Below are 27,362 nucleotides of genomic sequence, written 5' to 3' on the forward strand. Positions count from 1 at the left end.
TTCAGTGAAATCAAAGCAGCTCTCAGGGGCCCAACCTCTGCTGTATGTCAGGAACCTACCTATGGAAAGGAGAGTTTTTGCCTCTTTGCCATGGCCACTAGGAAGCCCAGAGCTAAATTTTGAAGACAATCCCAGGCTAGGGGTCAAATCAGAGCTGTAGATGCTGGCCTACACCACAGCCACAGCAATGTCAGATCCAAGCCGTTTCTGTGACCTATACCACAGTTCACAGCAACACCGAATCCTTAACCCACTGAGCAAGGCCAGGGATTGAACCTGTGTCCTCATGGATACTAGTCGGGTTTATTACCACTGAGCCACGAGGGGAACTCCCAAAGAAGTCATTCTTTTTGTTTGTTTGTTTTGTTTTTTTTAAGAAGTCGTTCTCTCTCTCTCTCTCTCTTTTTTTTTTGTCTTTTTGCCTTTTCTAGGGCCACTCCCCCAGCATATGGAGGTTCCCGGGCTAGGGGTCTAATCGGTAATTGGAGCTGTAGCCATCAGCCTATAGCCACAGCCACAGCAGGCAATGCAGGATCCAAGCCACGTCATCAACCTACACCACAGGTCACGGCAATGCCGGATCCTTAACCCACTGAGCAAGGCCAGGAATTGAACCCGCAACCTCATTGTTTCTAGTCGGCTTCGTTAACCACTGAGCCACGATGGGAACTCCCCTAAGAAGTCATTCTTGACCATCTAGTGTGTGCTGCACCCTTTCCCTAGGGTCGAGTTAGAGTATTTTCCCAGGGCCAGGCACTGCTCACATCAATGCACTTGCCTCGATTCATTTAATCCTCACAACAAGCCTGTGATGTCAGCAATATGAGATGGGGAAACTCGGGCAGACAGAAGTTGGGTCTTTTGCTCAAGATCAAATAGCTGGTCCTAGATGCTGAAGGAACAGAGCCCTACTGCCCTGCTTTAAGTCCTTTTTCCTCCCCTAGGGATCAAGGCAGTGGGTGAAAAGGAAGAGGGCATGGTGGCTCTAGGCTCCCCACCTCGTCTCTGGCTCCCATTCCCCTTCATCCCCAGAAGAAAGTCACAGAAACTCCCATAGAGAAACTTGCATCAGTGCTTTCTGTTATTTTGGTATCCAGCAGGTGACCTGGAGCCCCAGCTCTGGTCCCAGATGAGCAAGTCCTTGGCTAACCTCTGGACCTTGGGGGGATGGCCCAGTTCTGTCACCAGGTCAAGAGGGGGCTGCTGGCCAGCCACGGGAGCTTCTGGGACACAGGTGGAAGGCCAAAACTGTCAGTTCCTCTTCATGGTTGCCTTGATCCACTCCAAGTAGCTGCAGACTTTGGTATAGACCCCAGGCTTGGTGGTGGTATCACAGGGGACATCACCCCAGGACACGATGCCCTGCAGGACACCCCCACAGACCAGGGGTCCCCCAGAGTCACCCTGTGGGGAGAAGGGGACGCTTGAAGGGGAACCCTCTGGACCCAGTGCCCCCACGCCCATCCTAATCACCATTGAGAATCACAATCAAAACTCAATCCAATCCCACCCCAGGCAAACCCACCCTAACTCAACTCAGTCCAACCCAGTTTAACCCAATCCAACCCAACTCAACACAGCTCAATACAACTCAGCTACCTCAAGTCCAATTCCCCCCCACCCCTGAAACCACAGCCCAATAGACTCTCACATCTTTCCCATTCAAAATCTAGCCTAATTCATGCCTCCTCACTTCCAAGACATCCCAGCCCCAATCATCTTCTGCATCCCAAACACAATGCACCCCCATCCCCAATTCAACCCTGATGTCTTTCTCACCTGAAATCAAACCAACTCCAGCCACTCATTCTCAACTCCAGCCCATGCTGCTCCCAAACCCTATGGTCCACCTCAACCCCAGCACCTCTCTGACCTCAACTGCAATCTCACCCCCATTCTAACTGCTCTTCCTTTTCCATCCCCAAATCTATAACACCCCTCCACCCCCCAGCATATCCTCTGGCCCAAAGCAAGCCACCCGGCCCCATCCCAACTTCCAAACCAGTCCCCCCTCACTCCTCCTTCCACCGCTCCCTCTCAGCTCTGACCTCACAGGAGTCGGTGCCTCCGCCCTCCACACCCGCACACACCATGGTGTTCAACAGGCACCCTGGATAGTCCTTGTTACAAGATGCAGTCGAGATAACGCTGATGTTGCCACAATGCAGCGTATCTGGGAGGCTCACTGGGGAGGACAGTGGATTTGGAGTGAATGCATAAAGTCTCAAGCCCTCGTCCCCTCTGCCCAAGAGCCCTGGCAAGCAGGATCCTCCAGGCCTGACATCCAGCTCCCTCCTTTCACGCACCTTGTGACTCTGGCCTCCCAGTGGCCCCAGGCTCCTTGCCAGACACCAGGCCCCAGCCGGACACCACACAGGCCTCACCAGGCAGGGGGCAGCGCGTGGGCAGCGGGATCGGATGCACCTTGGCAGAGAGGCGCACGGGCCGGAGGAGACGCAGCAACATGACATCGTGGCGGTGGCTTCTTTCTTCGTAACGAGGATGTGGGATGATGCGAGCAACAGCCCGCAGTTGCTCGGGGCCATCGCGCTTTCGCAGATTGTGCTCACCCAAGCGCACTCTCATGCCGCTGTGCGCGGGCGAGTAGTTACCCGCAAGCGGAGTGAAGAGCAGACAGAAAGGTCAAAGAGCATGCCACTTGGGGTTCCCTGGCCCTCTGGGTATCTCTAGATCCCATTACCCTTTCCCCAAGACCCTGAAGCCAGTAGTTCCAGCCCCTGTCTTTCAGAAACCAAGGTGCCAAAGTCATGCACACCCCTGGAACTCATCCCCCCCACCCCCGCCGCCGCCAGGCTCCAGCTCTTCCTCTGAATCAAAGATTCTCAGAGCCTAGACCCTCCCGCCAAGCCACTCAGGACCGTGAGCCCTGCCTTCATACCGGGTTTGGCAGTGAGCTGCAGTCAGCACCCAGTTCGGGGAAATGAGGGAAGCGCCACAGTTGAAGCGTCCGTGCTCAAAGAGAGCCACTTGCCATGGCTGGGAGTGGGGTGCACACTCTTCACCCCTAGCCTTGTCACTGTCATCTTGGGCCCCTGGGGGAGGGGACAGAGGAAGATCCTTGAGGACAAAGTTCTTTTCCTTCCCCGAGTCCTCACTACCTACTTTCCACCCGTGTCTTCTCCCAACTTCTTAAGACTTGTTAAGCACTGCCTTCTCTCTAGCTTTGACCACTGCTGTCCCCAGAACTGTCCCTCTGCCCTCAGCCCCCACCCATTTGCTACAGGGCTCTGGGAAAAAGAGGACAAGGAAAAGGGCAGAGGGCAAGAGTCCTCTGTGATTAAGAGTGAAGGCAAGGATGATGAATACAGGTCCAGAGAGATGGCCACTTGGAACCAGCCATTAAAGGTCATCGAGCTGTCACAGACATCAAAAAGATGTGACCACTTAATATGTATGACACACAGTCTTGGCTCCAGAGTCTGGACGTCTCAGCCAAACACAGTGTGTCTTACAAGGACGCAGATGTGGCCACGCAAGGTCAAGGGCAAATACACAGGCACGATCAGTCTTCCGAACTTAGCAGCTGATAAGGGCAGCGCTTGAAGCTGAAATTCACTGGCAGGTACATGGGTTGCAGCTTCAGGAATCCCAGCACAGAAGTTCACATGTATATAGGATCAGGGACAGTTCAGACACAAGTGTGCCTGTGCACGTGCACACACGCACACACACACACACACACACAGATTTGGACATAGGAGCTCAGACCTAAATTTCCAGGGCGGAGCTGCATATACTAGGTCACAGGTTTGTGCACTTGGCCATGGGGTCTGAACAAGGTGAGTCCTTAATAAGGGTCTATGGGGAGAAACTCTTGATATACAAGTGGGCCCCCAAAGACTTGTCACCAACATGGGTCTGGAGTATAGTGGTGACATCTAGTGTAAAGCCCCCTGGATCCAAACATACTCTCTCTAGGACTTTAAGCAAACTGATCTCTCTGTGCCTCTATTTCCTCATCTATATAATGGGATTATTGCAAGAATTAAATTGGGGAGAAAGAGGGAAAGTGAGACTATGATGTCTGGCACATGGATTACCTAATAAATATTAGTTATTTTATTTTCATTTTTTGGCTATGCCCATGGCATGTGGAAATTCCCAGGGCAGGGATCAAACCCATGCCACAGCAGAGACCCAGCCACAGCAGGGACAATACTGGATTCTTAACCTGCTGTGCCACAAGAGAACTCCCAAGTTCTTTTCTTTTCTTTTTTTTTTCTTTTTTTTTTAGGGCTGCACCCACAGCATATGGAGGTTCCCAGCCACAGCAATGCCACACCACAGCCACAGCAATGCCAGATCTGGGCTGCATCTGTGACCTACACCACAGCTCGTAGCAACGCCAGATCCTTAACCCATGGAGCAAGGCCAGGGATCGAACTTGCATCCTCATGGTTACTAGTCAGATTCATTTCCACTGAGCCATGATGGGAACACCTGGAGTTATTTTAAACAAAGGACGTGCAGATTTATTTATGTGCATGTACGTGCAGACGTTTGAGTGTGAACTTAGCCTAAGTAAGTCAGATGTATGTGCAGGTGGAGAGAGTCAAGGTCAAAACTAAGATTCATCCCCAAGCCTCTTTGCAGAGCTTCAAAGTTAAAGAACCGACCTGTCCCAGAGCTCAGATGTAGACTCCCTAGATTGGACCCAGAGAAACATCAGACACAGAGGTGGCATTCAAGGTCAAAGACATGTTGCTGGAGACACAGGCAGCTAGAACAGGACATAGTTATCCACCTCTAGATCTGCCCCCAAGTCACTTGGCGTTCAAGGTCACTCATCAAGTTTCAGAGCTGGGGACCTGGTTCTCACAGATAAGCTGGATGTGGACACCCACCCACCCACCACAGTGCACCCTGCACAGAGATGTGTCAAGACCACAGGACCATGGAGTTCCCATCATGCCTCAGTGGGTAATGAATCTGACTAGCATCCATGAGGATGCAGGTTCGATCCCCGGCCTCGCTCAGCGGGTTAAGGATCTGGAGTTGCCATGAGCTGTGGTGTAGGTCACAGATGCAGCGAGGACCCTGCGTTGCTGGGGCTGTGGTGTAGACTGGCGGCAGCTATAGCTCCGATTCGACCGGTAGCCTGGGAATCTCCATATGCTGCAAGTGTGGCCCTAAAAAAAGCAAAAAAATAAAAATAAAATAAAAAGATCACAGGACCATGACCCCCTATGCTGGGACGTGGATATGTCCCTTCAAAGTCACAGCCAGCACAGACACTCACCCCATTTGCATAGTCACACCAAATGCCCACACTCTCCCCACCAGGGTCAGGAACGGGGCCAAGGGCCCTGGCAAGGCAGGGGGGAACGCGGATGTGGTGGACAAGGGGCTTAGCAAGGGAAGGGTGGGGTTGTCCTACAAACAAGGACAGAGAGGGTGCGGGCTGAACAGCTGGCCACCGAGGCCGCTCCTGGCCAGTCCAAGCTGGTGGAGGGCGGGGGCCCCAGCTGGGTGCAGCGGGCGGGCAGGGGGCAGGGAGGGGAGAGCTCGGAGCCCCAGGGGAGGCTGGCAGCGGGGCGGGGGGTGGGATCTGAGGGGCCCCCAGGAGTGAGGGTCATCTGGGGTTGGGTGGGTAATAAAAGTCCGCCTTCAGCGTCTCCAGGGTGGAGGCGTCAGGTTACAATTCATTTCTCCATGAATGGTGGTGGCTGAATGTGGTCTGGAGCCACCAGGGGTCACCTTGACCTGATGATTGCCCCTCCTGGAGCTGCAAATCCCTTCCCTGTCAAATGAGGCCAGAAGCGCGCAAGCCCCTAAGCCCCAAGCTCAGGACCTGGTATAAACCAAATGCCCAGCATCACCCACCCTTACGGGGCACTACCCTGGGGCCAGGACCACATTTTGTTGTTGCTTTTTAGGGCCGCACCCGTGGCATATGGAAGTTCCCAGGCTAGGGGTCGAATTGGAGCTACAGCTGCTGCCAGTCTACACCACAGCCACAGCAACGTGGGATCCGAGCCTCATCTGTGACCTACACCCCAGCTCATGGCAACACTGGATCCTTCACCCACTGAGCGAGGCCAGGGATCGAACCCGCAACCTCATGGATCCTTGTTGGTCTTGTTACCCATAACGGGAACTTCCAGGACCATGAACTTAATTCTCACAACTGCGTGAGATGGCCTGTGTTTCCTATCCCCACGGTACAGTTAGGGAACCCGAGTCACAGAGATGTTAAGTAATTAGAAAGCAGCAGCGGCAGAATTTGAACCCAGACTTTGTGTTCTTGAGCCTCTCAGCATTTGTTTAATGGGTCTTATACCAGCTTTACCTAATTGTGTTGCTGAACCCTCCCCATTATGGCTGCAGGTTGGAGCTTCCAGAGAAGGTACTCAAGGACCAGAGAGGTGAAGCAATTCCTTGAAGTCACACAGCAAGGAAGGGGCAGCCCTTGAATTCCAGCTCGGGTCTGTGTCACCCCAGGGCCATGTTCACTGTCATGGGGACTCCAGAACAGCCCCAAGCCCCCGACAGACCGCTCCTGGAGTAGGGTGAGGACCCAGGGACCTTGGCGGGTAGCTGGGGTGGGGGTGGGTTGGCGGATCAGTAGATGGTGGGGGAGGGGCTGGAACACTGCACCCCGGGCATGCTGGTGGATTGGGGGGGCCCCACACTCCCCCAGACCCTGGGCCCACCTCACCTGCACAGGTCAGCAGGAAAGAGAAGATGAGGTGAGACGTGAGAAGCAGCCCCATTGTGGAGGAGGAGCCAGGGCTCGGGGCGGAAGTCTGGGGGCGGGAGAGAATGGATTGGTTGAGCCTGGACCCTCCCGCCCCCACCTGGATCCCTCCAAACACAAGCTCATCCCACCTGCTCCCTCGCTCTCTGTCTGTCTGTCTTCTCTTTTCTGGCCGCCCTGGCCCTGCCGTTGGAGTTCCAGAGATCAGATCTGAGCTGCTGTTGCGGCCTGCACAACAGCAATGCAGCTGGGGATCGAACCTGCCTTGAGGTGGTTCGATTGGCAGAGACGCCATCAATCCTGTTGCGCTGCCCACTTATACCACAGCCACAGCAACGCAGGATTCCTAACCCACAGGGCGAGGCCAGGGATTGAACCCAGGTCCTCATGGATACTAGTCGGGTTCTTAACCCACTGAGCCACAAGGGGAACTGGCTCTAAGCACCCCCTCCTTTTCACCATCTTTGTTCTCCAGCCCAACATGCTCCTCCTCTGGGATTCTCCATCTCCCAAGGGTCTGCTGTTCCTCCAGGCACAGGGACAGACCCCCCAGGTGCCCTCCAACCTTGGCAGACACCAACCCCATCTGTTTGCCCCAAGGCTCGGGCTCAGGATTCGGTCTTTCTGCACTCGCTATCCTGCCTCGTGTCCTCTCCGGTCCTCCCTAAGCCTGTCCCTCCACTCAAGTCTCACCACCCCCATCAGCCTGTCCCCTTACACGGCCCCACAGAGTCTTTCTACACCCCGAGTTGACCAGGTCCCTTTTCACAGCCCTCACAGACTCCCAGCGCTCCCAGGATAACGTCCCAGCCACCCACCCCCGCAGCCTCACTTTCAAGGACAGGAGTGGCTTCTTCCCTTGCAGCCCCTCTGGCCGGATCTCTCATGACCTTGTCCTTTAGCTGCAGCCCATTCTTCCATCTTTCCACCTGCAATCTCATGCCTCTGCACTTTTGCACAGGCTGTTCCTTCTCCCAACTATGCTGTTCCCGTCAATGGCCGCTTTCTCCTTAAGGCTTTTTCTGACGTCCCCAGATCAATGGTCTCTGCCTCTCCAACCAGCACAAGAACCCCCTGAGGGCAGGCCTGGCCTGGCCGGACCCTGGCTCCCCAGCACTGCCCAGTGCAGGGATTTAGGAATGAATGAAAGTCCTACTTCCAAATTCATATTTGTCCTCTGAGGCTTAGCCCTCCCCTCATCTGGGAGACCTTGATAATTTTTTTTTACTTTTTAGGGCCACACCTGCGGCATATGGAGGTTCCCCGGCTAGGGGTCAAATCAGAGCTATAGCCGTCAGCCTACGCCACAGCCTACGCCACACGGGATCCAAGCCATGTCTTCAACCTACACGACAGCTCACAGCAACACCGGATCCTTAACCCACTGAGTGAGGCGAGGGATCGAACCTGCGTCCCCGTGGTTACGAGTCAGGTCCTCAGGTTTGTTAACCACTGAGCCATAACAGGAACTCCTGGGAGACCCTGATACTTAACAGGTATCAGGTATCTTTTCTGGGTCCTACCGTACCTGTTCTGGTTCACTTGGCTTGGGGTCCTCTCTGGGTCCCCAGTCCTGCCCAACTAGGAGCCCGGCATACAGGAGGACTCGGGGAGGTTGTGCTGAGCTGCCCTGCACCCGTGACAACTCATGATCTTGTTCTTGGCTCTGGTACAAGACAGCCTTCCGACTCCCTCGATCCCGCCCCCTCCCCCCGCCCATCCCGCTACAGCGCCTTCGGCATCTCCAGGACGTTTTCTTGGTTCAGGTTCAATGCAGGGCCTCAGTGAAGGACACCTGGCCCTACCCAGGTGCCCTTGACCTCAGCTCCCTCAGAGCGGTCCGTGTCTGCTCCCCGGAACCAGGGCCTCCCAGGTCCACCCTAGACCAGGGCAGACCCAGGTCTCTACTCGCTCCAACCCCCCTGCCCCATCTCAAAGGTCTCACCCCCTCCAGATCCTCCTGCAGTATCTGGGGCGGCGTGGATGCCAGAAGAAAAGGAGCAGACACTTGAATGCCTGAATTTATAAGCTCCCAGCCCCACCCGGGTCTGGGGGGGGTGGGAAGGTAGGGTGGGGTGGGAGGTGGCTGAGAGTCGGGTTTACAGGCAGGGACGCCTAGACGGCTGGTGGGGCGGGGGACAAGGCCTAATGAGCATTTATTAGGCTGAAGCTTTGGGCAGAGTCTGTGGGGAGGAACCTCCCTACCAGGGGCAGTTCATCAAGGGGGAGGAGGCAGGACGGCAAGCAGGGGGAAATCAGAGGAGATAAAAATACAGAGCCGTAGAGTTCTCGTTGTGGCTCCGTGGTTAGCGGAACCCGACTAGCATCCATGAGGACACAGGTTCGATCCCTGGCCTCTCTCAACAGGTTAAGGATCTGGCGTTGCCATGAGCTGTGGTGTAGGTCGCGCTCGGATCCCGCATTGCTGTGGCTGTGGTGTAGGCCAGCAGCTGTAGCTCTGATTCGACCCCTAGCCTGGAAACTTCCATATGCCGTGGGTGCAGTCCTAAAGAGACAAAAAGAGCCCCCCCCCCAAAAAAAAATACAGAGCCAGGAGTCTGGAGTGTGTAATCTGAACTGGAGGGTAGAAACTGGATTCTAGAAGCATGCTTCTTGTGCCTGGACTAGAGCACTGAATCTTGGATTCAGGGCCTGGACTAGGATCCCTGATTCTGGATTCTGGACTCTATTCTTTTCTCGTTTTTTTGCATTTTTTTTTTAGAGCCGTACCCAAAGTATATGGAGGTTCCCAGGCTAGAGGTCTAATTGGAGCTACTGCTGCCAGTCTACACCACAGCCATGGCAACACAGGATCTGAGCTGTGTCTATGACCTACGCCACAGCTCTAGGCAACACCGGATCCTTAACCCACATGAGCGAGGCCAGGGATTGAACCTGCAGCCTCATGATTCCTAGTTGGATTTGTTTCCACTGTGCCATGACGGGAACTCCCAGGACTGTCTATTCGTGATTCTGGACCATGGATCTCTGATTCTGGATTCTAGACAGTAGAGTCTAGATCTCCACAACCGATCCTGGATCTTTGGGTTCCAGACTTCCTGGTTTCTGGATCTTGGCGTCTGGATCCAGATCTCTGGGTCTGGCCCTCCAAATCTGAATTCTGAGTTGGGGAGTCTGGAATCAGGCTTTGGAGTCTGGCTTCTGGAGTTTGGGTCTGGAGTCTGGATCCTGACGTCTGGCTGAAGCAGATCTACGGAAAGATCCTGATGAAGGGGAGGAGACTGGGGGGTGGGGAGGCTGGGTGGAGGGCGTGGCCTGAAGATCTGAGGGGTGGGTCTGATGTGGCCAAGAGCCTGAGGTCTGTCCTGGGGCCCGGAGGTAACCCGTACTTTCCCCACAGGGAGGGGCCAAGATGAAGAGCATGTTGGAGGGTGCGGACGAATGGGTGGGAGTTCACGCCCCTCTTCCCCAAAGTTCAGCTCCGTCCCGGCCTGTCCCTTTCCCCACCACATTGCCCCCCCTAGCCAGGTCCCCTGCCCGCCTTCAGCTCCATCTGGCCCAGTGCAGCTTCAGTGCCCAAATGTCAAGAACTCTGAAGGGGGAGTTCCCGTGGTGGCTCAGTGGGTTAAGAATCCGACGAAGAAGGACGCTCCCATCGTGGCTTAGCAATAATGAACCTGACTAGGATCCATGAGGATGTGGGTTCGATCCCTGGCCTCAATCAGTGGGTAAAGGATCCGGGGTTGCCGTGAGCTCGGGTGTAGATCACAGACACGGCTCGGACCCGTGTTGCTGTGGCTTCGGTGTAGGCTGGCAGCTGCGGCTCTGATTCATCCCTTTGCCCGGGAACCTCCATATGCCGCGGGTGCGGCCCTAAAAAGAAAAACAAAACAAAACAATAAGAACTCTGAAGGGTCTCGGATGTTACTGACATATAGACAAACACGGTCGCTGGCCTCGGTTTCCTGGGTAGGGGCAGGACGCACCAGACTCTGAGTCAGAGACAGGGTTTTATTACTCAGGGCTCAGCAGACAGACATCACGGCCAGTTTCTGCACCTACCCGTCCCTTCCAGCCCAGCAGCCAGGCACCATTGATTCATTTTGCCTGTTCTAGACTTCCACACACAAGCAGAATCATAGTAGACATTTAGTGTCTGGCTTCTTTCCCTCAGCACAGGGATTTTGAGATGCTTCTCTATTGTCCTATGTACATATCAACACTTTGTTCCTTTTATTAAGGAATAACGTTCCATTGAATGGACAGTTCATAGAGCGTCCATTCGCCTCTTCATGGACATTTGGGTTGTTTCCGATTTGGCTATTACGGTTTTTTTAATTTAAATTTTTAAATTTTTTTAATTTTTAGGGCCGCACTCGTGGCATATGGAGGTTTCCAGGCTAGGGGTCAAATCAGAGCTACCGCTGCGAGCCTACACCACAGCCACAGAAACACAGGATCCAAGCGGCTTCTTCGATCTGCACCACAGCTCATGGCAACATCAGATCCTTAACCCACTGAGCGAGGCCAGGGATTGAACCTGCAACTTCATGGTTTCTAGCCAGATTCGATTCTGCTGCACCATGATGGGAACTCCCTATTATTATTTTTTAAGTATATATTTTTTTGTCTTTTTAGGGCTACACCTGAGGCATATGGAGGTTCCCAGGCTAGGGGTCCAATCGGAGCTGTAGCTGCCGACCTACACCACAGCCACAGCAATGCGGGATCTGAGCCACGTCTGTGATCTACACCACAGCTCACAGAAACTCCGGGTCCTTAACCCACTGCTCGAGGCCAGGAATTGAACCTGAATCCCCATGGGTACTAGTTGGGTTCTTAACCTGCTGAGCCACAATGGGAACTCCCCAAATTAAGGAGTCTTAAAATGCATTTAAGAAGATGAAACCTAAATAAGTCAACTAAGGCTAAATAAACCGAAGGAGGAATTCCAATTTTTTGCCATTTGCTGATTTGACTTTTCAGAAAGGACAACAGCCACAGAATCCATTTCTCCTAACCTCCCATGGAGGTCTCCCCCCGCTTTTTTTTTTTTTTTTTTGCTTTTTAGGGCTGCATCTGTGGCATATGGACGCCCCCAGGCTACAGCTACCAGCCTACACCACAGCTAACAGCAACACCGGATCCTTAACCCACTGAGCAAGGCCAGGGATCGAACCCACATCCTCATGGATCCTAGTCGGGTTTGTTAACCGCTGAGCCATGAAGGAAACTCCCGGATGTCTCCTTCCTTTGGGACCCTGTATCCCCAGGGCTCCCATTTCCTGGATGGGGAAACTGAGGCCCAAAGAGGGGGAAGCTGTTTGTTGGAATCCCTTGGCTAGGAAGGAAAGCAAGGAGGGCTGTTTGAACAGAGTCTGTGCTTCTTATAGACTTTATTTCTGGCCTTAGGGGAAGGGACAAAAAAACTAAAAAACAAAAAAACAGGGAAAACACTTTCTCTACCAATGGTTAAGCGGGGCTAACCTGTGCCACTAGGGGGCACTGTGTTCAGGAAAAGACTCTCGGTGGGAGGGGACTCCTGGGCGGGAGGGGGTTGGGGGGTGTCTAGACTCCTGGGGCTGAGGGAGGAAGGCACTGGGAACCCAGATTCCTGAATTCCTTCAGCAGACTACATGTGGGGGTTCCGTTTCATGCATCCCAGTCCTGGGAGTTAACTGGCCTGGATGGTCGTCTGTATCCAGTCCGTGAATTTGCAGAGGTTGGTGTAGACGCCTGGCACGTTGGGTTGGCCACACTGGGCTTGTCCAAAGGACACGAGGCCCTGCAGGGACCCATTGCAGACAAGGGGGCCCCCAGAGTCACCCTGTAGTGTGAGAATGAGAATCCAAAGCACAGAGAGTGGAGATTCGTGTGAGATCAGAAAAGAACAAAATGATTGACAGAGTTCCCCTAATCCTACTCCCCCATGTCCTAACTCCTACCTCTGTGCCCTCCTTTTTTTGTTGTTGTTTTGGTTTGGTTTTGGCCTCTTCTATAGCACATGGAAGTTCCCAGGCCAAGGATCAAATCTGTGCCCCTGCAGTGGCAACGCCGAACCCTTAACCTGCTGTGCCACCAGGGAACTCCCTTTCCTTCCTCCTCTTCTTCTTCTTTTTTTTTTTTTTTTTTTTTGTCGTTTTAGGGCTGCACCCGCCGCATATGGAGGTTCGTAGGCTAGGAGTCCAATCAGAGCCATAGCCACTGGCCTACACCACAGCCACAGCAACACTGGATCCGAGCCTCATCTGCGACCCACACCACAGCTCACGGCAACACCAGATCCTTAACCCACTGAGCAAGGCCAGGCATTGAACCCACAACCTCATGGTTCCTACTTGGGTTCGTTGACTGCTGAGCCACGAGGGAAATGCCTCTGTTTCTTTCTTTGCTTCTCTTCATTTCTGTGTCTATTTCTTTCTCGCAGTCTCTCTCCCCGTTTGTCAATGATCCCACCCCCCCCCCCTCCAGCCCATATCTCTGTTGCTCACTGTGCGCCCCCCCCCACCCCTTCCTTCTGCCTCTCTCCCTGGATCCCCCCTCCCCTTCCCCCATCTCTCACGTGGCAGGAGTCCTTTTGGTCCTGGCCTCCGCCAGCGCAGAACATGCTGGGGTGGTACACGGGGCCGTAGCGCGCCTTGCAGACCTCCTCAGAAGCCACGGAGATGTTCACACACTGCAGCACTTGGGGCAGTCTGCCTGGGACGCGGAGCATCGGATCAGCCCCTCTGGCTGGGCGGAGAGCCCCTCGGCGAGGGCAGACACACCCACCCTCCTGAGCTCACCACTGGCCAGCCGACCCCAGCCGGAAACGAGGCAAGAATCCCCAGGGGTCGGGCACTGGGAGACGACGCTGATGTTCCGGACGGTGTCAGACAGCGACACCGATTCTTTCAACTTGATGAGCATGAGGTCGTTGGCCATAGACGGCTCGTTGTATTCTGGGTGCTGAATGGAGAGGCTGGCCTCCATCATCTGGCTGCCAGGTTCTTGTTCGGGCTCAAGATTGTGCAGACCCAGCCCGATGGTGTAGGAACTGAGGGCCAGCGGTGGACAGAATAGTTCTGGGACACCTGCGCCCGTTATCTCCATTCTCTCCATCAACCACATCCCCATCTCCGTCCCCCCCGACCCCGCGGCCGCCTTCCTTGCTAAGCGCTGCAATAAGAGCTACGCAGCTGTGATTCAAATACTAACTCCCAATCGATAATCCGGGGGCAAGGCTTGCCTTAACTCGCTAGTAAACGCAGCAGCGGAGCTGGGATTTCAACCCAAGACTCTGTCTTTCCAAAGAGACCCCGCCCCCAGAAACCCTGGTTCCACCCTGACCACGACCCTACATTGTGACCACGCCCCCTAAAGCCAGGACCCGCTCCCTCCCCCGGAGTAGGTATCCTGCATCCTGGGCCATTCCTCCCGGCGTGATCGCGACCCTGTCCCTCGCAGACAGAGCCTTCTTCCACAGCGGGGTGCACTTTTAGTACCCAGAGATTGAATTTATTACGCCCCTGGCCTCCACGGACCCTTAGGACCCATGTCCCGCCCCCATCCCCACCCCGCTCCGTGCTCACCTTTGGAAGCAGTGTGCGGCGGACAGCACCCATTGCGGATGCACCAGGACGCCCCCGCAGAAAAAGTCGTCTTCCAGGAACAGTGCTGCCTGCCAGGGCTGTGAGTGGGGGTTGCAGTCCTCGCCGTTTATGATGTGGCCGCCGTTAATGAAGGCGAGGGATCCTGAGAACCGAGTCGGGGCCGGGGGATTTGCTCAGAGTGGGACTGGGGCTTCTGGGGGCGGGGATCGGTGCAGGGGCGTGATCACGCCGGGAGGAACCGCCCGGGATGCAGGATACCCACTCCTGGGGCGGGGGAGGGTGTCCTGGTTTTAGGGGGCGTGGCCATGGTGGGCTCAGGGTGGAACCAGGGTTTCTGGGGGCGGGGACTCGGTCCAGAGGGGCGTGGTCAGGGCAGGGGGACAGACTCAAGAGGCAGGGCAGGGGGTGGGGGGTGTCACAGTGCAGGACGTGCAGTCAGGGCCTCAGGGATGGAGTCAGATGCTGAGGGCAGCCTGGCTCTTAGAGGTGGAGTCAAGAATGAGGAGCTGAGCTCAGGAGGTGGGACTGGGGCTCCTGGGGACTGGGCTTTTATTCTACAGGTCAGGTTCCTTGGGGTGGGATAGGGTTCAAGGGGTGGAGATCAGGGTATACGAGGTAGGGTCACTTGTCAGGATGAGTTTCAGCTGAGTGGGTCACATCCATATCTGGGGACCCGCATGCCACCTCTCCCTCTATCTCTCTCACTCACGCGCACACACACACACATGCAACAAAGCACCACGCCAAGTTCGTGCACTACTGGGGCCACAGCCTCCCAGCACCAGCAGACCCTGGCACACAGGTGGCAGAGGCAAGGGCGACACAGCCAGACACTCAAGGAGGCAGTGCCGCCCTCTGTGGCCCTCAGAGCCTTGCCTTCCCTGGTTCAGTCTCCTGGACAGCAGCAAAAAGCTGGCTCAACCAGAAACCCCATCACAAGTGTTCCATGATATGGGTCCCTGGGGTCCCCGCCGGCGATGGGTAACTCCCCCAGAAGCACAATCTCCCTTTTGGCCGCACTCCAGACTCCTCCGGGTCCTCAGGCCATCATCTCTCATGCCCTCGCCTCCTTGTCACTCCGCAGGATATTGAGAGGCGCAGGCTGTTAGAATCTTCTCCCAATCACGCATCAACTCTCACGAGGAGGACCACACACCCTGTTGCATCGCGTCACACACAAGGATGCGCACAGCCATGAACTTCCAGGGCACAGGTCATACACATGCAAACTCCCTGTGATACGAGGAATTACACACGTGCAACCGGAACGCAATGGTCACAGAGTACTGTCACTCACGCAGTTTTGGTCCCATGGCAGAACACTGAGTCACATCTGCAGAGTAACCAACACTGTGCCTCGGGCGCAGATACACACATGCGCGCACACACACACACACACACACACACACACACACACACACACAGAGGTACCTGTGATACCAAGGAGGAGGTACCCCAGGAACCAGCCCCAGGGGTTTCCTGCTGCGGTCATCATTCAGCACCTGGCATGAGGGTCAGTTTCAGGTGAGTCTGGGGTCCTGTGACCCAAGTCGTTCCATCTGTCTCTTTGTCCCCCCTTCCTGCCCCCTTCCCGGAATCTCATTGGGCAGACAAGAACCTACACGGGTCCCCTCCCCTCCAACACGCACACAGAATAGGATCTAAGACCCCGGCCCAGAGACCCAGAACCTAGAGAAATTCGGAGGCTGAGAGAGAGAAAGAGCGAGGGGGAGAGGGAGAAAAAAGAAAGAGAGAGAGAGCCAGAAGGAGAGGAGGGGTGGAGAAAGCGTCTCTCCATCCATAAACCAGGAGACCGAGCCCTCAGAATGGAGGGAAGACAGAGACAGACAGAGAGCGAGATGATCAGAGGTCATCAGAGACACGGTCATGGAGAGAGAGATTCAGAGACAGACTTAGGGAGACAGAGAAAACTGGAGAGCCACTCCTAATGAGAGTCCCATTTGGAGATGAGATCTGGAGACACGAGGTCCAGAGGCTGAGAATCACAGTGACAACACGGAGCTGCAGGGAAAGTGGATCACAGACTGTTGAGTTTTTAGGGGGCGCTGGGGACGCTTACCTGGCTGCCTGGGATCTCCCAATCCAGCACTGGGCTGCGCTCCTGCCTGCTGCTTCCAACAAGCACCCACCCCCCCGACCCCACCCTCGTGGGGCTTATAAGCCTCCTGGGCTGGGCCAGCCTGCCCCCTGGGGACACATTCCTGGGGTCAGGTGCTGCAAGCTCCCAGCTCGTCGTGCTCAGCAGCCCTGGGCCAGGCTGTGGTCAGGAAGCAGGGGGCCTGGGGGACCCTGGCCTCACTCCTACTTCCTTCTTGGTTCTCTATCCCTTTTCCCTCCTCTCTCTGTCTCATTTCCTTTTTCTTATTCTCTCTTGCTTCCATCCCTCTTTGCTGCCCCAGCAAAACTTCCCAGATTCAAATCCTCGGCATCACCTGTTCTGCCTTCGGAATCCTGGACAGGTGACTGCGCCCTGTGAGCCTCCGTTTCCCCATCCATAAAATCGGGGGAGGGGGGACCAATGTTCCTCCCTCCCTCCCAACATGTATCCAAAGAGACAATGTATTGTACAGCAACTCTACTTTGATAGAACTTTTTAAAAAATGGGCCAAAAAAGAGACAGAGAGAATGCTGGGAAAGCCCCTGGACTCAGTGTCAGGCTTGTGGGAGATGCGCAATAATTGGGAGCAGGAGGAAGTCTTGGCTCATGTAAAGAACAACCTGGCACCTGCTGTGCTCTGAGCTCTGCTGTCACCCTTGAGACCCAGGAAGGGACAAGCAAACTCCCCGGGCAGGGAAGATCGACAAACCAAAGGCAAACAAATATCTGGTAGCAGAGAACACGGGTGATGCTGGAGGGTGCCTGGGGTCAAGTAGGGTAACTATAGTGGTCGGGGAGTCTCAGAGGAGGCAACTTTGAGGCTGAGAGCCATCATGGCAGGTGAGCCTTGCAGGGAAAAGGGAAGTTGGTGCGTGCCAGGAAGAGCAAGGAGAGGCATGGACAGACCATGCACGGAGACCATGCATGCCGGGGTTTAAGTGCAATGGTTTTTTTTTTTTTTTTTTGGTCTTTTTGCTATTTCTTTGGGCCGCTCCCGCGGCATATGGAGGTTCCCAGGCAAGGGGTCGAATCGGAGCTGCAGCCACTGGCCTACGCCAGAGCCACAGCAACGCGGGATCTGAGCCACGTCTGCAACCTACACCACAGCTCACGGCAACAGGGGATCCTTAACCCACTGAGTGAGGCCAGGGATCGAACCCACAACCTCATGGTTCCTAGTCGGATTCGTTAACCACTGCGCCACAACGGGAACTCCTGCAATGGGTTTTCAGCACAAGGTGGCAGGAGCAGCATGATCTTATTTATTATTTAAGAACATCCTGCGTAGAGGATGCTGGTAGGGGTGAGATGGAAGCAGAGAGACCAGTGCAGAGGTAGGAGGTGGCAACAGCCCGGGTGGGAGGTGCTGTGGTCCAGAGAGAAGAGACAAGAATCAGGGAGTTCTCACTGGGGTGCAATGGGATTGGCAGCGTCTTGGGTGCGCTGGGACGCAGGTTCGATCCCTGGCTGGCACAGTGGGTTAAGGATCCGGCCATTGCTGCAGCTGCGGCTTAGGTTGCAACTGCGGCTCAGATCTGATCCCTGGCCTGGGAACTCCATACGCTGAGGGGAGGCCAAAAAAGAAAAAAGAGAGCGCGCGAGAATCCACATTGGGCGGAGGGGGGCTCATTTGAGGGGATGGGGGAGTCAGGTGCCGGCCAGGGGGAAGGAGATGAGGAGGAGGCCAGGATGGTGTTTTTGTGGCTCCGTCTGCGGACACGTGCACGGGCCGAGGCGCTGGGAGGGGTGGGGAGGAGGACCGCGGGGGAGGCGCCCACTGGGGAGCCGAGCAGTTGGACGGAGGAGCACCCCAGGGCGGACGGAGGAGCACCCCAGTGCAGACGGAGGTCAGGGCTGGTGAGAAACAGCGGGGAGTCACCTGGGGACAGCGGTGTTTAGAACCACGGGGTGAGTGAGATCACCTAAGGAGCGGGTGTGGACGGCGCTGATGACGGGTTGTGTGGGCAGATGACAGGGATGCTGAGGGGTGACCGTCTGTGCCTCTCTCCGTCTCTCCGACTCTCTGTCTCCCTCGGATTCCTCCATCTCTAGCCACTTCTTAGCGTCTGCCTGGTCCTCTGGCTCTGGCTCCGTCTGGCTGCCTGCGTTTGGTCTCCTGGGGTCCCACGGCCCCTTGACCCCGCCCAGCTCTTGGGACCTGGGGCTCTGTCCAAGGGGACCAAGGAGGGTGCAGCGTGGGCTCAGGTCTCACAGCAGCCCAGACATGACTTAGGTCTGGACGGCGGGAGGAGGCGGATTGAGGCCAGCGAGAGGGACGGGACGTGGCTGGAAGCCGGGTAGGAGGGAATGGGTGTGACATCCCTCCACCCCATTCTGTGGCCTGTCCTTTGTCCTGTCCTGCCCGAGGTCAGGCAGGGGTGACCCAGGTCCTTGGGGATGGGTCCAGGATGTGGGGGGGAGGTGGTCCTGCCACGGAGACGCTTCCAGTCTGGCGGGGGGGAACAGTCTGGAATGGGGCTTGGTGGGGGGATGGGGAGTGGCAGAGATGGGGAGAGACAGAAAAATGAAGTCACAGGCTTTCGATAGCGACACGGAGACAGATGGAGACAGAGGACGGGGAGACAGAGAAACAGAGACACCCAAAGGGAACAGAAGGAAGAGAGAAAGACAGAGAGATATGAGACAAGGAGAGACAGAGACCCAGAGAGATGGAGGCAGAGTCACACAGAGAGAAAGAACAGAGACACAGGAGTTCCCGTTGTGGCTCAGTGGGTTAAGAACCCGACTAGTCTCCGTGAGGATGCGGGTTTGGCCCCTGGCCTTGCTCAGTGGGTTGAGGATCCGGTGTTGCTGTGAGCTGTGGTGTAGGTCGCAGATGTGGCTTGGATCCCATGTTGCTGTGGCTCTGGCGTAGGCCGGTGGCTGCAGCTCCAAAGAGACCCCTAGCCTGGGAATCTCCATGTGCCGGGGGAGCGGCCCTAGAAAAGACAAAAAAAAAAAAAGCAAACAAAAAATGGAGACACAGAAGTTAACAGGAAGAAGAGATAAGACAAAGAGGTACAGAGACTAAGAGACAACAGGGTTAGGGACCCAAACTGAGGCAGAGGCGGACTGCGACACAGAGGGAGACAGGGAGAGAGGCCCAGAATACTGAAGGACAGAGGGATGGGCACGGACAGAGGCAAAAACGAAATGACATGGAGGGATTGTACAGGCATCCTGGAGGTCATTTTTATTTATTTTTGGCTTCGCCTGCAGCATAAAGTTCCGGGGCCAGGGATCGAACCTGTGCCACAGCAGTGACAAGGCCAAATCCCCAACTGTTGGGCCACCAGGGAACTCCTGGAAGTCATTTTAAATATAGAGAAAAAAGATATTTTTAATTCCCCCCAACTTGGCCCACCCCTAGCCCCCAAGGCCCTCCCCCCCCCAATAGTGTCACCCCATTCACAGGTCACACCTTTGATTCTTCTCTCAGTCGCCCTAGCCTACCTTCTGGTCCTTTGGCTGGCATCTCCAAAACATAACTCAGACCCAGCCAGGTCTCTCCACCTCCACACCCCCGCTCCTGGCCCAGCCCCCTCACTGGGTCCTCTGCTTCCCAGTCGATTTCCCAGAGGGGCATGGCTCCTGTGAATGGCTCCAGGCCCCTTCCCAGCCTCCCGTCCTCTGGGCCACCCTCTAGTCTGTTCCTCATGCCTCCAACACGCTTCCCTTCACACCCTCGATGACTCTCACTTCTCATTTCATCTTATCTCAAGTGTCACTTCTTCTGAGGGGCCTTGCCGGACCTCTCTCTCAATCGAATACAAGGCCCCATTTTCCTAGGTTTTGTTTGTTTTCTTGTCAGAGCTGCCTACATGCTTCTTCAGAGCCCTGGCAAAATTTACAAACGCGTTCCTGTTTGTGAGTTTCTTTTTCTAACACCTGCTTCTCTCACCAGCCCAGCAGCCCCTGGGGGGCAGGGCCTGGGTCTCTTCTGTTCACTGTGGAAAACTCAGAGCCTCCCCTAGAGCAGTGTGTACGCATCGACCAGACGCAGAGAGAGACAAAGACGGACACCGAGAGAGAGAGACACACAAGGACAGACAGACAGAACGAGGAAAGAGCAGGACACGAAGACTGATGGAGAAAGAGAATAATGATATCAAACAATAGCCACACCTTCCAGCTGATAAGAGCACTCCACACCGAGTAGGGACAGGAGTAGGAAACGTATTTAATGGGATGAATCAATGAATGTCGAATTAATTTCATTATGCCAAGGGCTTACTCTGGTCCTGTTTAAAGTGCTTTATATTTTATTTTTATTTTATTACTATGTTTTTAGGGCTGCCCTCATGGCAGATGGAGCTTCCCAGGCTAGGGGTCCAATCAGAGCTGCAACTGCCAGCCTACAGCACAGCCACAGCCACGAAGGATCTGAGCTGCATCTTTGAGTCTTGCCACAGCTCACGGCAATGCCCACTGAGTGAGGCCAGGGATGGAACCCACATCCTCATGGATACTAGTTGTGCTCGTTACCACTGAGCCATCACGGGAACTCTTCGACTCTGTCTTCTAGCCTCTAAAAGAAAGATCAAGCATTCCTGATGAAGGAGTTCTTGCTGTGGCACAGCAGGTTAAGGATCCTGAGTTGTGTAAGTCGCAGCTGCGACTCGGATTCAATCCCTGGCCTGGGGAACTTCCATATACCATGGGTGCGGCAAAAAAAAATTTTTAAATTCCTGATGAAAATTTAGCATTCGGGGGCACCGTCTTTAAGGCATTGGCCTGCTGTGGCCCCCTTTGCCTGGCAAAGCAATAAAGCTATCTTTTTCTCCTTCACCCCCCCCCAAATTTAGCATTATCATGGAGATGCTGCTATAAGTGTGAAATAGTCACGAGATTTTCAAGACTTGGTACTTAAGAAAGCAAATTATAAAATTAATAATTTTATATTGACTGTAGGTTGGAATGATCATAATTTGGAAGCACTGGGTTAAAATAAAATATATTACTAAAATTAAAATTTTGCTTGTTTCAGGAATTCCTGAATCTGACTAGTATCCATGAGGATGCAAATTCAATCCCTAGTCTTGCTCTGTGGGCTGTGGTGCAAGTCGCAGATACTGCTGGTGTTGCTGTGGCTGTGGTGTAGGCTGGCAGCTGTAGCTCTGATTCAACCCTAGTCTGGGAACTCCCATATGCCACGAGTGTAGCCCTAAAAAGCAAAAAAATAAAATAAAAGTGTTCCCTGTTTCCTTTTGCTTTTTTTGTCTTTTGTTGTTGTTGTTGCTATTTTTTTTTTTTTGGTCTTTTTGCCATTTCTTGGGCCGCTCCCGCGGCATATGGAGGTTCCCAGGCCAGGGGTCAGATCGGAGCTGTAGCCACCGGCCTACAACAGGAGTTCCCGTCGTCGCGCAGTGGTTAACGAATCCAACTAGGAACCATGAGGTGGCGGGTTCGGTCCCTGCCCTCGCTCAGTGGGTTAAGGATCCGGCGTTGCCGTGAGCTGGGGTGTAGGTCGCAGACGCGGCTCGGATCCTGCGTTGCTGTGGCTCTGGTGTAGGCCGGTGGCTACAGATCCGATTCGACCCCTAGCCTGGGAACCTCCATATGCCGTGGGAGCGGCCCAAGAAATGGCAAAAAGACCAAAAAAAAAAAAAAAAAAAAGGGCTATACAAAAATTAATCAACAGAAACCCTAATGAAATAAAGCTGGAGACCAGAAGGGGGAGCTCTTACCCCCTTGAACCAATAGCAGAGCCCAATAGCAAGAACACCCTCTTTTTTCCTGCCAAGGACTCAGCCAATGAAAAGCCAGGAGGCTCTTTGTTTACTGTAGCCCCAACTTCCTCCCCCCCCCCCCCCCCCCCGCTATAAAAGGGTTCTCCTCTTACCCTGCGTGGACTTGCACGTGGTTCTGCATGGTGGCTGACTGATCCCTGGTAAACCTCTCTCTTCTGGAAACATCTGGCTGTCAATTTGTTTCAGGTCTACAGTCACTACTGGACGATTTTAAAGTGTACAGCTCTGTTACATTTCCATTGGATTGTGCTGACATGGAGGAAATAAGAATAAAAAGCAACAACAACAACAACAAAAGACCAAAAAAAAAAAAAAAATGGAGTTCCCGTCGTGGTGCAGTGGTTAACGAATCTGACTAGGAACCATGAGGTTGTGGGTTCGATCCCTGGCCTTGCTCAGTGGGTTAAGCCTCTGGCTTTGCCGTGAGCTGTGGTGTAGGTTGCAGACGTGGCTCGGATCCCGCGTTGCTGTGGCTCTGGCGTAGGCCGGTGGCTACAGCTCCAATTCAACCCCTAGCCTGGGAACCTCCATATGCCGAGGGAGCGGCCCAAGAAATAGCAACAACAGCAAGAACAAAAGACCAAAAAAAAAAAAAAAAGATTAGCCAAATGAAAAACCTTAAGTGGTCTTAAGTGGAAACAAACAGAACCAGTTTGCTAACCGGTTCTGGCTGGGACCACCCATCCTGTGGCACCACAGCAGAAACTCCCCACCTGCTCTTTTTGTTTGTTTTTTAAGGCCACCCCAGGGGCATATGGAAATTTCCAGGCTAAGGGTCAGATCAGAGCTGTAGCTGCCAGCCTACCCTACGGCCACAGCAACTTGGAATTTGCCATGTCTGCAACCTACACCACGCTCACATCAACCCTGGATGCTTAACCCACTGATGGAGGCCAGGGATTGATCCCACATCCTCATGGATATTAGTTGGTTCTTAACCTGGTGAGCCACAACAGGAACTCCTGTGATCTGCAAGACTTCTGATCACACTCAAGATTAGGAGCTAGAATCCTAACCATGACCCAAAAACCCACATGTGATCTGCCCCTTTTGTCCCTGTTCTGACCTCCTCTCTCACCCGCTCCCCATTGATAACTCCAGCCACACCTGCATCCTCGATGCTTGTGAAACATGTTCCCACCTCAGGACCTTTGCACCTGCTGCTGCTTCTCTTTGCCCCGATATCTACCTGCCTAAGTCCTTACGTTAGGGGACCACTGACTGAAACTGTCCACCTTGGCCAGGCACAAAAAAAGATCCTGATAAGGAACGTGGTGCTGCCCTGAGGACTGACCAGGAGGATTTAGGAGGGGCCAGTATGAGGAAGGAAACAACCAACTTCCCAGAATCCTTGGCGCTGGAATCCATCTTGGCTGAGAGCCTCACGTGCCACCAAGAACTCCGAGCCAGACCAGGTACGAGCCGAGCAGGATGGTTGGCCAGGGATGACCCGGAAACTAAACTCAGTCCCATAAAACCTGAGCCTGCAAGCCACGTGGCCATTCTACCGGGTTCCCTCACCCTACGGCCCTCTGCCCCAATGCCCCTTCCCAATAAAGTTTTTGGCTTTGTCAGCACATGTGTCTCCTCAGACAATTCGTTTCCAAGGGTTAGAAAAGAGCCCGTTCTCGAGGCCTTGGAGGGGGTCCCTCTTCCTGCGACACTTGTCAACTCTGTCCACTGGCGCTGAATAGAAACGTGGAAACAGAGTTTTGGGGGCAGGAGAAAAAAAATAGCTGTACTTCTTTGCCAATCAAAGGAGGGTCACAGCAGGCTAATGCCCTGAAGACTGTCCCCCTACCGCCTTGGGAGAGATTGGGAGGTGTTTTGAGGATGGAAAATCAGGATGCAGATAAGGATTAGGGTAGAGGTGAGCTGGCATCTGGTGTTCAGCAGACTGGTGATCTGTTTTCTGGAGTAAAGAAGGCTTCATTAACATCTTCCATTTGTTGGGGGTTTGGGTTCCATCAAGAACTCAAAGCTATTTTTATCTATATTCCTTGAGGTAGGACCAGGACCCTGCCCTGAGGCTGTACCCTTGTCTCTTGACAGCTCCTCCGGGGTCTCTGCATCCCCTCCCTTCCCTGATTGGTAAATGTTTGAATTTTGCCTTTTGGAACTCGGGAAGGGTCCTGGAGCCTGAAGCTTATTCCCTAAAAATAAGCAATGGGGGGGGGCACACAGGAGCCCCACAGGGCCCTGCCCAGTTACACACTTATTCAGATTTCTTAAACACCCCCTCCTCAGAGAAGCCTTCCCTACTTTCCCCCCAACCTCCACCATCCCCCCACCTAGAGCTGCTCTGTTACTTTATCCTTTTTTTTTTCTTTCTTCTTTGTCTTTTTAGGGCTGCACCCGGGGCATATGGAGGTCCCCAGGCTAGGGGTCAAATCGGAGCTACAGCTGCCAGCCTACACCACAGCCACAGCAATATGGGATCCAAGCTGCATTGGCGACCTACACCACAGCTCACAGCAATGCTGGATCCTTAACCCAATAAGCGAGGCCAGGGATCGAACCTGCGTCCTCATGGATGCTAGTCAGATTCATTAACTGCTGAGCCACAACGGGAACTTCTACCCTTTTTTTTTTTAATTAAAAAAATTTTTTTTTCTTTTTAGGGCCACACCTGCCGCATAGGGAAGTTGCCAGGTTGAACTGGAGCTGCAGAGGCCGGACTATGCCACAGCCATAGCAGTGCCAGATCTGAGCCACCTCTGTGACCCATGCTACCACTTGCAGCAATGTCGGGTCCTTAACCCACTGTGCAAGGCCAAGGATGGAACCCACATCTTCACGGATACTATGAAAGGCTCTTAATCCACTGAGCCACAACAGGAACCCCTACCCTTATTATCAGTATCTACACTCTGATTATATATATATATATATATATATATATATATATATATATGTATGTATGTATACACACACACACACACACACACCCCTCCTATGTTTTTTGCATATATATGATATAGCCTGATTATTAGCATGAAATATATTATGTCAATCTGCATTCATTTCCAAATGGTGCCGTAAGAAATTCCCACAGATTTACTGGCATAAAACAACACACATTTATTCTATTACAGTTGGGAGGTCAAAGTCCAAAGTCATTGTCACTGGGCTGATTTCTCCTGGAGGCTCTAGGGGGAGAGTCCATCCCCTTAGCATTTTCAGCTTCTAGAAGCTGCCCACAATCCTTGGATCACTTTTTTTTTTCTTTAATTGGTCACCAGCATTGAAAGATGGGGACATCATGGGGTTCTCATCGTGGCTCAGCAAAAACGCATCTGAATACTAACCATGAGGATGCAGGTTCGATCCCTGGCCTCACTCAGTGGGTTAAGGATCCCCTGCTGCCGTGAGCTGTGGTGTAGGTTGCAGACACAGCTCAGATCTGGCGTTGCAGGGGCTGTGGCGGGGGCCGGTGGCTACAGCTCCGATTCGACCCCTAGCCTGGGAACCTCCATATGCCGCAGGTGCAGCCCTAAAAAGATTTTTAAAAAGAGAGAGAGGGAGAGATTGGGAGAGCTTAAGCATCTCTTGAAAAGGCCTGACAGGTGTCAACAAAGCATCTGCATTCCCAGTGGCCATAATCCATCCCTTGCAGGCTCCGAGTGGCCATAATCCATCCCAGTGGCCATAATCCATCCCATAATCCATAATCCATCCCTTGCAGGCTCCGAGTGGCTACTGCCCTGGGGGCGTCCTATGGTTTTCCTTGGCTCCCAGCCAGTCGGCTTCCCCCTGACCTGCCTGGCCCCAGGTGGCAGCAGACTCTGTGACCCCAGTGAGGAAGGAAAAATAGAAAGGTGGATACTTGGGCACCAAGAGAGCGGAGGGAAAGCAAATGGCAAATGACAACATCATCATTCGATAACATCATCATCGTCATGCAGCGGACTTGGTATAGGAGCTATTATCACCCCCACTTCACAGATGAGAAAAATAAGGCCCAGAGAAGCTGAGAGTCATTTGCGGCACCAGGCGGGCTGGATGTGAGTACCCCCCTCACCCGCCTCTGTGCACCGAATCGCTGTGCAACACTGCCCCCTTGTGGGGACAGAGAAAAACACAGGGAGAGAGAGAGAGACGGGCGAGGGCTGAGACCAAGGAGGGGCCCGGTTCTCTTGAGACTCAGCAGCCAGCGCTGGACCCAGAGGTGGGAGCCGAGGAGGCAGGTGCAGCCCAGGCTGGTGGCGGGAGCAGGGGCCGCCACCTGAGCTTTGCACCTGGTAACCAACCTCTGAGCCTTGCGCTCGGTGAGCTCAAGTCTTTTTTTTTTTTTTTTTTTTTTAATTTTTTCTTTTTTGGCTGCCCCGCGCATGGCAGATGGAGGTCCCGGGCTGCAACGCAGAATCCTCAGCCCTCTGTGCGCGGCCGGGATGGAGCCTGCGTCCGAGCGCTCCCGAAAGATGCCGCGCCCATCCCGCTGTGCCCCGTTTTTTTTTTTTTTTTTTTTTTTTTTTTTTTTTTTTTTTTCTTTTTAGGAGCGGCATATGGAAGTTTGCAGGCTAGGAGTCGAATCGGGGCTACAGCCGGTGGCCACAGCTTCACCGCAACGCCAGATCCCCAACCCACTGAACGAGGCCAGGGATCAGACCCGCATCCTCATGGATACTAGTCGGATTCGTTTCTGCTGCGCCACCACGAGAACTCCTCCTTCGCGTCACTGTTCTTAATTCTCTAAAACCACGAGCCTGTCTTTTAAAAAGGCAGAGATAGATTCAGAAATACGACTTTCCCCATTATAGAAGGAAACCAGTTTTTTTCAGTATATGCCTCACTGGCTCTATTCGTTAGGGCGGCGGGGGAGGTGAAAAAGGAAGCACTTGGTTTTTACTTGCTGGGGGAGAGTGTTAACTAATCGCTAACAATGCCCAGGGCATGCTGGGTAAAATTGTTTTTCCCAGATTAACTTGCTAATATTCCCATTAACCTTAAGATGTTGCTGCTTTTTGCTGTCTCCACCATAAGCAAGGAGAAACCTAGGCAAAGAGTCAAGTCATTTTCCGAGGCTCCACGGTAAGAAACAGTGGGGTTTGAACCCAGGGAGCCTTGCATGAGGATTTCTGTATGTGTAACATCATTTCTATTGCATTTTTTTTTTAAGGGTTGGACCCACGGCCTTTGGAAGTTCTCAGGCTAGGGGTTGAATTGGAGGTATGCCTGCTGGCACAGCTACAGCAACAGGGAATCCGAGTGGAGTCAGTGAC

At 53.7% G+C, this 27,362-nt stretch overlaps 1 protein-coding gene across 6 annotated transcripts in view; it reads right to left on the bottom strand.

The window, feature by feature from the left end:
- Window positions 1-1,054: 1,054 nt before the first annotated feature.
- LOC125133483 (kallikrein-15-like) overlaps window positions 1,055-27,362 on the bottom strand; it is a 38,596-nt gene continuing 12,288 nt past the window's right edge. Inside the window, exons 1-11 of one of the 6 annotated variants that reach the window (XM_047791636.1) lie at window positions 22,233-22,294; window positions 15,703-15,773; window positions 14,251-14,413; window positions 13,465-13,715; window positions 13,242-13,378; window positions 12,363-12,506; window positions 6,680-6,767; window positions 2,900-3,053; window positions 2,307-2,590; window positions 2,049-2,185; window positions 1,055-1,404 (exon numbers count right to left, since the gene is read on the bottom strand). In XM_047791636.1, coding sequence (XP_047647592.1) covers window positions 1,252-1,404; window positions 2,049-2,185; window positions 2,307-2,590; window positions 2,900-3,053; window positions 6,680-6,767; window positions 12,363-12,506; window positions 13,242-13,378; window positions 13,465-13,715; window positions 14,251-14,413; window positions 15,703-15,766 — 1,575 coding nt within the window. In that variant the 5' untranslated portion in view covers window positions 15,767-15,773; window positions 22,233-22,294 and the 3' untranslated portion in view covers window positions 1,055-1,251. Of the gene's footprint in view, window positions 1,405-2,048; window positions 2,186-2,306; window positions 2,591-2,899; window positions 3,054-6,679; window positions 6,768-8,246; window positions 8,350-8,663; window positions 8,734-12,362; window positions 12,507-13,241; window positions 13,379-13,464; window positions 13,716-14,250; window positions 14,414-15,702; window positions 15,774-22,232; window positions 22,390-27,362 lie in introns of those variants that run through there. The other 5 variants (XM_047791637.1, XM_047791635.1, XM_047791638.1 and 2 more) reach the window with 5 other exon arrangements.

Source organism: Phacochoerus africanus, chromosome 8 (assembly GCF_016906955.1).
Source record: "Phacochoerus africanus isolate WHEZ1 chromosome 8, ROS_Pafr_v1, whole genome shotgun sequence".
Taxonomy (NCBI): Eukaryota; Metazoa; Chordata; class Mammalia; order Artiodactyla; family Suidae; genus Phacochoerus; species Phacochoerus africanus.